This window comes from Tyto alba, unplaced genomic scaffold (assembly GCF_018691265.1).
Source record: "Tyto alba isolate M040663 unplaced genomic scaffold, T.alba_DEE_v4.0 Super-Scaffold_39, whole genome shotgun sequence".
NCBI lineage: Eukaryota > Metazoa > Chordata > Aves > Strigiformes > Tytonidae > Tyto > Tyto alba.
The window spans coordinates 9,875,496-9,885,587 of NW_024881314.1; the positions used below are offsets into that span (position 1 = coordinate 9,875,496).

Here is a 10,092-nt window from a genome sequence, read left to right on the forward strand (position 1 = left end):
GGGAGCAGAACAGTCCCGGTAAGCGAACACCGCGCTCCCCCCCCCCCCGCCAGGATGCGCTTCACCACCCGATACCGGGGAGACCCCACCAAGGGCCAGTACCCCGACTAACCCCTTGTTTTTAGTACAGACACGCGTGTTTAGACACACGCTGTTTTTATCCCTCTTCCATTCCCGGAGATTACGGGCCGCCTTCCCACAGGCGGCGGCGGCGCTGCCGCAGGCCGCTCCCCTCAGCCGCCGGACCCGGGCGCCGCCACCCCTCGGGCCAGCGGCCGCCGCCGCTCCGCTGAGCCAGCGCCCCGAGCCCCGGCGGGTACCCGCTGTGGCGGCGGCCCCCGCGGCCCGGCCCCGCCGCCGTCCCGCCGCTCTCGGGGCCCCGCGGAGCCGCCCTGCGCTGCGCGGCCATGGCGCCCCGCGGCACGGAGCGATGCGCTCGGGACGCCCCACGCCCGCCTGCCAGGGGAAAGCAGTCGGCCGCTGAGAAAAAGCGCTGCAGACCGGCTGGTGGGAAAATTCCGCTAGAGAACCGAGAGCAGCGGGGCAGCACCGAAACGGGGGGTGGCGGTGAGATCAGCACCGAAACGAGGCGGGTGGGGGGAAAAAGGGGGGGAACAACATCGAAATAAAAGGACGCGGCCAAGCGCTTTATGTCGGAGTCACGGCGGCAGGCCAAAGCAATCGATGCCCCCAACCTCGCCCACGCAGCCGGGAGCAATCGAGGCCGGCGCGGCGGCATGCGGCGGGCATGGAGGCGAGCGGGCCGCGGCGGCGGCTGGTGCACCTGGACATGAAGGGCGCGCCGCCCCGCGCCCCGTACCTGGCGGAGGTGAGGCCCTTCGGGTGAATAAGGTTAATGAGGTTAATAAGGTCTACATTAAGGCATTCCCGCCGCTCAGGTGCTGCCGCTGCTCCGCGCCCTGGGCGCTACCGGGCTGCTGCTGGAGTACGAAGACACGTTCCCCTACGCGGGGCCGCTGGCGCGGCTGAGGGCCCCGCACGCCTACAGGTACCGGCCGGGGGGGGTCGGGGGGCGCCGCGCCGCCCGCCCCGCGCCCTCACGGCCCCCTCTGCCCCCGCAGCCTCGGCGAGCTGAGGGCGGTGCTGAGCCAGGCCAGGGCGCAGGGGCTGGAGGTGGTGCCGCTGGTGCAGAGCTTCGGGCACATGGAGGTGAGCGCTGGGAGGGCGGCGTCGCTCCTTCGACGGCTGGGAGGACTGGGAGGACTGGGTTGGACTGGGAGCGCTGGGCAAGCGGGAAGCAGCGGCTCCGGCAGCGCAGGGGGTGGCTTCCTTGGGAAATGTCTCTTGTAACACGCCCGGCACGCTGGTTATCTGGATCCACGCTTGTTGGGACCCCAGGGTGACACCGCTGTGACTGCCCTGTGAAATGCTTCGTGGTCAGAGACCTCCTGCCTGCGCCAGCCCGGCAAGAGGCCTCAGACAGTCCCCTGTGCTCACACACAGCCAAAACCCAGGTTCTAGCAGGACAACCGTTAGCAGAGCCCTGGTGACGCAGGAGCACGCTGCTGTCCCCTCCGTTCTGCAGTTCTGCCCTAAGCTCCCTTTTCTCTTGCAGTTTGTGCTGAAGCACAAAGAGTTCGCTCACCTCCGAGAGGTGAAGGTGTTTCCCAATGCCCTCAATCCACACAAGGAGGAGTCGCGGGTGCTGGTCAAAGCCATGATTGACCAAGTCATGGCACTACACGAAGACTTAAAATGGTTTCACATCGGATGCGATGAGGTGGGACTTCTCTTGAGACAGGAATCTTTTTCTTGTGGGGAATGATGGTAAGGGCCAAGGCTTCTGTGTTTCAGTGGTGCCTAGGCCATGTCTGACTGGGATTTGGGGACAGAAAACACCAATTCGAGCCAGTGTAGAAAAGTTGTTTTGACAGTAAATTATTCCAGTAGCACAGGATGTCACTTCTATTGATTTGAGTGTAATATTGAAAGTAGCTTCTTAAAGCTAACTCAGCATTTGGTTTTAGGTCAAATGAGTAAAGTGAGATATCAATTGGAGGTCTTCATTAAGAATCATGTGAGTTTTGATATAAGGTGTTGGCTCGTTATTCTGGCCAGCTTATTCAAAGTAAGCCTTTTCGTGGTGGGAAGTGTGGTGTTTGTTTTTTTTTTTTTTCTCTTGGTAGTCTGTCTCCTTGAGGAGAACCTTGAGTTTTCTCCTTTCTCAGGGCTTCTTGAGAACATCCCTGTGGCATGTAGATACCTGAAATTTACTGTGATCACCTTAACTACTGATATGAGTTTGGCGTTTTGAATCTTGTTGTTTGGGAACAAATGGCAAGGTTAAACAGGGACCTGCGAGGTTTTATAAAGCAAAGTACTACTTAGGTAGAATAAATGTGTTTTAGATAAAACCTGCTCTAGGACAACAAAGACATATCCATCTTAACAGGCCCAGATTCACTTCCTGCATAGGACCAAGTACACTGCGGCCACTTTTGGACGTTCCTGTGAAAGAATTCAGGATTATTTGCCTGATATTTCAGGTCTACTACCTGGGCGAAGGAGAGGAGTCAAAGCAGTGGCTGCAGCAACAAGACAACACCCCAGAGAAGCTGTGCTTATCCCACATAAAAGCAGTTGCAAGTTGTGTGGCCTCATCCTACCCCGCTGTGACGCCCATCGTGTGGGATGATATGCTCAGAGGGATAAGTGAGGAAACATTGGCAGGTGTGTGACCAGTGATGGGGTGAGTCATACTTTGTAGCATATGAAAAGGTTTACACAACCAGTTAAACCAGATTTTTTTGGCAGATGAAAATAATGAAAACAAGAAATCTGATAATAGTTGATATATTATCCATTAGACTAGAGATATTTAGTCATTGGCTGTGTCACATACTTTCTGTATGACTGTGGGCAAGTCTTAGCACATACACTTTAGTTTTCCATCTGGTAATACACAATGACAAACAAAACAGTCATCATGCAGCGGTGACCATCAATTCTACTTTCTTTACACATTAAAAAACCAAAACTATTAGCATTTGTGGTCTCAGTCTAAATTGCTATGCCTCTCACCACCTTCTAATGGTAGTTGTTGCTCTGTGCAGCATCTGGTTCCAGTGGTACAGACTCGCATGGAGAAGCTGTGACTCTGTGAGCATCTTTGACAGTATATGTGATCATAGTGCATCACGAGTCTTGTTTGTTGAAAAATGTGAAATCACTTCTAAAATGTGAGTAGTCCTGGCATAGATGGAGTTCCAGCATTTTCAGAGCCTTACATGCCTGCTTTACACAAATTTAGACAATACCATGAAGAGCTGTGTAGCTTCCCCAGCAGTGACTGACCTATTCATGACTTTAGAAATTAATATGAGAAATTATAAAAAAAAAAAAGCTGGTGGGACACATACAGTTTCCTCAAGAGCAGCTCAGCAGCTAGCTAAGTGCACTCTACTGCTACAGGCCGAACAAATTAAAATGGGATGCTGTTACAATACTGATTTTCTGTACAATGCACTGCCTTTTATCTAGGGGTTGGTTTCTCATGCTTAAAACTAGTCAGGGAGTTGATTATGAAGGGGTTTGAAGCTAAACCTGTATCTTTATTTGTCCTTTAAAGACATCTTGAAAAGCTAAGTTCTGTAAACACACAGCTCAGTCAATCTCTGACATAAAGGATAAACATTTCCTTTGAATTTAGCTGAGATCTTGTGTATAAAGTTGGCAACTCCACCAGTTCAACCCAGTTAGGTATACCAGTAGATTCAGGGGACTAAGGATGAGATGGGCTTGGGATGGAGTCTCCAATGAATTGTCCCTGCTGATCCATATTAGTGGTTTCAAGATGTCTAAGGACTTGGTGGTCCCTGGCACGGGAACCTGAGTGTTCAAAGCCCTGGCCAGGCTGAAAGTGCCCAGGGGCACTTCAACTGCAATCGAAGAATTCTAGTGACAAGCCAAAGTTCTAGTCACGTGCTGCTGCACCAACAATATGTACTTAGTTCTCACTTCTAACGGTTTGTTTTCCATTAATGAGAAGACCTCTGTTCCTTTCAGAGTCTGGGGTCCCACAGCTTGTGCAGCCAATGATCTGGGATTATGCAGCTGACCTGGACGTGGAGGGCAAAGGTTTGTACTTCTCTGCTGTGCTGTTTAGGAGAAGCAAAGAGCTCTGTTACCTGTTAAGCAAAATAGCCAAACCGAAAGAGTGCAATGAAAATGTACCTTAGCTGTACACCAGAAAATTGTATTTTTGTTAAATTTTGTTATTGCTTTAATAGCACAAACATAGCCCTTGTTTGATCTCCCATAAGAGTTGCTATTGTTTCCTTTCTTTTTCAATTTATGCTTCTCCTATGAAGGACTTGCATTGTCTGCTGCTTAATTCTTTTCAACAGGGCTGATGAGAGACCGAGAAGTTTTTCACAAGCACTGTTCTATTAACTCTGCTTGCATTAAAACCGGTGGGAGCCAATAGGTCAGTGTTGAACAGGTCTGCAAAAGAAGCCTCAAGGCCTCACACATCTATAGAATTAAAAGGAAGAATTCCTAAAGGCTCCAGTCAGGCATCTAACATGGGTACAGATATTTATTTGTTGAAAGAAGAATCAGTTGTCAGATGTGCATGCTCAGTATATGCCCACAGCTCTTAACATCGAAGCAATTAGCAATTCAAGGGAATGGAATATAGCAACTCAGCACCTGAAAAGAGGAGGGCACTCACCAAAACGGGTTGCTCAGAGAGGATGTCAAATCTCCCATCCTTGCTGGTGCTCAAAACTTGATGGGACAAGGCTCAGCAGCCTGTTGTAAGCAGCCCTGGGTTCCTCTGAATTGGAGCATTACAGTCAAGGCTGAAAATGGACAAAAACTTGTCCTGTAAGTGTTGTTTTGTGTCTTATTGCAGTGCATCTCGTTGAGAAGTATCATAGATGTGGCTTTTCCAAGGTGTGGTTTGCTAGTGCTTTTAAAGGAGCTACAGGAGTGAACCAGTCTCTGACACTTATTGGACACCACTTAAAAAACAATCTTCAGTGGCTGGAAGTGGCAAGCAATAGTCCCACTGATGTCCTTGAAGGTATCGCGCTGACTGGCTGGCAAAGGTAAGGAACATCCTTTTCAATGGTCCCAAGGATTGCGTGGAGGCAAACTTCCACCCAGAAACTCCCAAAGAGGTACAAGGAGGCTGGGGATTTAGAAGGGAACCTTGCAACCCTGCAATCCTTTCTGTTGGTTACTGCTGGGCCTCACCCACTGACTACAAAGGGTGGATTTCAGAGTTCCAGTCAACTGCCACAGCATTAATCAGCAGGAGCAGTTGTTTTGGCAGACACCACCACCAGCAGCAGCTTGGATCTGAAGGCTGGAATGTTCTTTGTGCCACCTTGAACTGCTTTTAGACAGCATAGTTAATGTATGGTATATATCTGAATGTCTGATGTGAATTCAGATAGAATGAACTTGCATAAGAGGGAAGAACTTGTTAAAGTAATGAAGGAGTAAAAGGTTTTTATGCAACAGTCAGGAGGTCTCAGAGGAATACCAGAGAGCTGAATTCCAATTTCTGACCCTAAGTGGGCTTGAGAAAGTAATTTGTTTTTCACCTGTTCTTATTAGTAAAACAGGACTACTTAGTGTTTCATAGAAGATCCTTTCTCTGAGACAGAAGCTGATGTTCCTAAAGCTCTTTGATTTTTAGTGATTGAAATATCAAAATTTTCCACTTGTCTAGGATGTTCTAACAGTAAAATGTCTAAATAATGAATGTTTTCTTATTTAGGTATGATCACTTCTCTGTTTTGTGTGAGCTTCTCCCTGTGGCAATTCCATCATTGGCTGTATGTCTGCAGACACTAAAGAATGGTACAATGACAAGTTTATTCTCTCTCAGCTAATGCCTAGCACAAGAGCACGGTGACCTTGCCCTAAGGTTGACACAGGCTTACTATATTTTGGGGTGGTTTGACTATCTGATTGTGGCCTGAATTACAAACAATGAGTTATACATACTGCATTTTTGAGATACGGGAACAGAGAAGCCTCTTGACCTAGGTATTTAAAAGTAGCCATAGTATACTAATCATTTGTTATGTTCGAATGGTCACAAACTTCTTCATGGTTATACTGAAAAAAAAATTAAGCTAAACTGATTTGAAACACTACGACTATATAAATGAGACTAATTTCATTTAGATTTACACGTAAAAGTTGTTTTAACTAACCAATTTCTTAAAATTGATTCAGGAAGTACACTGACTGATAAAATACTTCCTGTAGTTTGTGGTTTCTTTACTGGCAGTTGCCAACAGAATTTTTGTCTTTTTGCATTTCTTAGTTTTTAACTAAGGCACTAAAAATACTCAGCACCCCAAATGGAAAGCTCCTAGCTAGGAAGTGCTTTACCCAGCACAAGGCAATTGATTGAGAGACTATTCCCACCCACAAATTTTTTCCCTTGTTCTGTTTCCATTTTACCTTTTAAAAAATCTTCATCCAAGGAGAACTGCTGAACCAATGCACAGTACTCCGGAAAAACCCTCTTTTATGAACATTTTGTGTATTCAGGCATCTCTTACTTATTTCCACTGTCTTCTGTCAGGTGGTTATTCTGAAAAGATTAAAGAAAATGTGGAAAAGCTCCTGGGAATGTCCAGCCTGGAAACTGATACTTTCATAAGGTAAAACTCCAGCTGCAGGGTTCAGATGCTTCTCATTGTGCGGTAAGTTCGGAAACTAACGGATCCTTTTTGGGCAGCACAAGTCCGGGGACTTTTCCTGGGAGTGATATCCTTACTCTTGTGGCGCAAGTTAGTTTCTACCTCAAGCCATCAGTGGACGAACTTCTTGACAGGAACAGGTAATGAGGTTTATGTTGCTTCGCTGGCTGTGTGCAGGAGCATTGAAGCGTTATCTCAAAATGGGGTATAACTCCAGCAAAGGGATTTAAGCATCAAGCTCTGCCTTTCAGGCATCACATTCCTATATATTGACACCTCAGCAGAACATAATATTTAAATGCAAATTTAAAATAATTCAGTAGAATTCCTAAATAGTATGCACTGCCTTGTTTCAAGAATCTAGTTCTTCCCTGAATTAAATCTTGCTGTTAAAATGAAAATTTTTGATGGTGTAGTTACAAAAAACAGAGCTTGAAATAAAACTTGAATTGTAGCAGATTATCAGTTATTCTCCTCTGCCAGGAACAGTTTTTTACAAGCTAGTTCCAAAGATATGGAGACTTAAATTTACTTACTCTTTGAGCATTATCTCTCTTTGTGCCGTGCAGTTAAAGCCCCTATCACCTCCCTGGCAGCCTGCAAACACACATCACTGCTGTTTCAATAACTGCTCATACTAACATCCGTTTTCAGATATGTCACAGGCTGGTTCAGCCCCTACCACAGAAAAAGGAAGATTATTCACCCTATAATAATGCATCACTTTCAGCCAGATGCAGTAAGGTAACTCTGCTTGTTTTTCATTATAGGGGAAAGAAAGTCTGTCATATTTGGTGCACTGAAATACGTACAGTTTTGAGTCCTTGCTGCTTTATGTAATTATTTCAGAAGCATCAGAAGCCAAGCAATATGAAGTACTCATATTTTTAAAACAGAACACCTTTATCTTTGCCTTCCATTGAACAAATTCTTTGAATACAAGTACAAAACTGGTCTCCAAAAAACTCTCCTTGTAGCTGGAGTTACTCCCCTATAGACCTGCTGCATCTCACAGCAGTGGAGGAGCTCGCCCCAGGCCGGGTTCCAGGCAGGGCTTGGGATAAAATCAGGCCCCTTCCCCTGCTCCCACTCCCCCTGTGCTTTTCAGAACTTGTTGCAGACATTATGCCAATTCCTGCTAAATGGCTAATTTATACATTTTTTGCTGTGATAAGGTGAACATCTGACTGCATCTACTCTTCCTGATAAAACACAGAATTAAATTCACAACAAGTCTCAGAGTGGGTTTCAGTTACACTTAAAATGTGTGTAGTGTTTTTTTGAGCTCACATTTCAGTACTTTAAAAGTCATTGCAAAAGGAAAGTGCTAAGATTAATGGCACTGAAACATAAACAGTATCAATCTTCTGCCATCTGCACAAAATTGAGTCCTTTGAGCTCTTGTAATAGATGCTGCTTTTCCTGTAAAGTCATTTTAAGGACTGTACTCCCTTTAAAAGACTCAGTAAGCTAGCTCTCCCTTGTGGCAGAGCCCACCTGCAAATGTGATTGTTTCTTCCTTCTGATTTCTGCTTAGTCTTCTTGCCAAATGGAATGGTGTGGTGCAAGACCTCCAAGCAGCCATGGAGCAAGTTTTCCACAAGTGTACTGTAGAGGAGTGGATGGAGGAGAACGTCCACCCCAGCCTACAGAAGCTGCAGCAGGTGGTGGATGATTTAGATAAAGCAATAAAAGCACAGAATTAGGGGCATTTCAATTAGCTTGTCTTATTCCATGACAAAACCGGGCTAGTGGAAATCAGCAACTAGACATAGAGCTACAGTTTGTCATCTTGAGAGTTGAAGCAAGAACCGTGATTAAACATAAGTGACCTGAAGGCATAAAGGAATTTGTTAGCATGATAGGCTTCAACTCTATTTTAATTTTCCTGTCTTAACACATTGCTGAGCCTTTAGTCACTTGCCCTCTAAGTCAGATGTGCTCCCCTTGCATAACAGATTGCAAGAGCTATAATACAAGGCAGGAGAAAAACCCATTTTCTTCCAAATTCAGTATTTGTAGTAATAGACTTTCTTACATAACAATGACCTGGAAAAGTTCTACAAGTTCTACTCTGGTCAGGAGCCAACATGTCCTCCCTCTGCAATTTCCATAAAAAGAGAGATTCAGGATCATTTAAACGTGCTTTAGGTCCTTATGTTCTGTACTGTGTTCAGAGATGTGTCCTGTTCCATCAGGAAAAGTCCTTCTACAACATAGAGCAGTTGACTTGTTCCAGATTTTGTTTTGGACTTTTTTAGTCTTGGAAATACGTCAAACAATTGGTCTTAAATCCAGCTCTGATTAGCTTGGCATCAGGGAATTAACATATGACTTGTTGCAGAAGTCTGAGCAAGGAACTGCTGTCTAGATGCTCCCAAGCTTACAGCACATGGATGAAAAAGGACACGTACCGTCACAGTACAGCACAAGAGGGAGCTCCAGAAAAGGACCCTGTTACCAATAGTGAAGGTGACACTTGGACTTTGAGGGAGAACTGCCTTAACACAGTGGGCTTGGCTTTTTACCAGTGCATCATCTAAACTAAGCCTAGTTTCATCCCCGCAGAAAAGCACCATCCCAGTCAGTTTAAGGTTCTGTAAAACCTGAGTGAGACTGCAGATTAATCTAAGTTTGAAGCATAACTCAAGTCTACTGACTATAAGAAAAAGGCGAAGTTTTAGTCTGCTCTAATGTTGAACTTCTAATAGTGTACAGCAATATATTTTATGGACTTAACTGGACCATTAAGATAATTACAAGGGAAAGTAATTCAAAAGCCTGCTAGTTAACTACACTACTACGAATATTCAAAATGTTCTTTACTTGTTTGCTTCATTTATTGCTTTCTTGAAAGTCTTCTTTTGGAAGCACAGGTATTGAAATTTCATTGGAACCATCTATTATAATAAAGAGTATAGCTCTAGGTACAGAAAGTACAAGTACAGCATAAGACAAATCTTATTTAAATGAGAGCTACAGGAGTTAGGTCCACATATGGATTTTTATTTTAAAAGAATCAATTGCTATGTATACCTTAATTACAAAGGTCACATACCTTGAACTAAAGATTTTAATTTATTTTGCTTTAATAAATACTTTGCTACTCAAAATGTTTGTGGAAACTTGCCTTTGTTTTGCATGTGGCACCTTGGTTTGGTTTAAAGGGGAGAAAACGTAAATACACTCACCAGGGAAGAGTTGGTTATATTAGCTTATATGAAACTGAAAGCCAGATTACAGTAAAAGTGAAAGCAGGGTCAGTAAGGAGCTGGGTGCTCAGGCCTCTGCTGTTCTGTCCTCCCCCCATTGACTCCTTCAGTAGGTGTGTGCCAAGGGCTGATTTAATCAACCATCAACATTTTAATTAAAAACCATTAAAAAAGACTACAGTGACACAAAACAA

The 10,092-nt window shown here is 45.0% G+C and overlaps 2 protein-coding genes across 3 annotated transcripts in view; one reads left to right on the forward strand and one right to left on the reverse strand.

Annotated features, from left to right (window-relative positions):
• OGFOD3 (2-oxoglutarate and iron dependent oxygenase domain containing 3) overlaps positions 1–739 on the reverse strand; it is a 50,992-nt gene extending 50,253 nt beyond the window's left edge. The window contains exon 1 of the mRNA XM_042802501.1: positions 321–739. Within this exon, the coding sequence (XP_042658435.1) occupies positions 321–739 (419 nt within the window). The remainder of the gene's footprint in view (positions 1–320) is intronic.
• Positions 729–9,799, forward strand: HEXD (hexosaminidase D). 2 transcript variants are annotated; one of them, XM_042802499.1, is made up of 12 exons: positions 729–829; positions 900–1,009; positions 1,083–1,170; positions 1,577–1,741; positions 2,508–2,691; positions 4,027–4,098; positions 4,877–5,072; positions 5,750–5,832; positions 6,569–6,647; positions 6,725–6,826; positions 7,341–7,430; positions 8,224–9,799. In XM_042802499.1, exons 1-12 carry the CDS (start codon positions 749–751, stop codon positions 8,390–8,392), a joined length of 1,419 nt encoding a protein of 472 aa, XP_042658433.1. In that variant the 5' UTR covers positions 729–748; the 3' UTR covers positions 8,393–9,799. The 2 variants fall into 2 exon arrangements, with proteins under 2 accessions (XP_042658433.1, XP_042658434.1); XM_042802500.1 differs by lacking the exons at positions 900–1,009; positions 1,083–1,170 and having other exon boundaries at positions 744–829.
• The last annotated feature ends 293 nt before the right edge of the window (positions 9,800–10,092 follow it).

What these genes read in the sequence shown, in the direction of transcription:
- HEXD (XM_042802499.1), top strand. Translation starts at nt 749, where the DNA reads ATGGAGGCGAGCGGGCCGCGGCGGCGGCTGGTGCACCTGGACATGAAG. An exon ending in AAGTGAGGAAACATTGGCAG is followed by an intron (nt 2,692 to 4,026) that starts GTGTGTGACCAG and finishes TGTTCCTTTCAG; the next exon opens with AGTCTGGGGTCCCACAGCTT. An exon ending in GCGCTGACTGGCTGGCAAAG is followed by an intron (nt 5,073 to 5,749) that starts GTAAGGAACATC and finishes TTTCTTATTTAG; the next exon opens with GTATGATCACTTCTCTGTTT.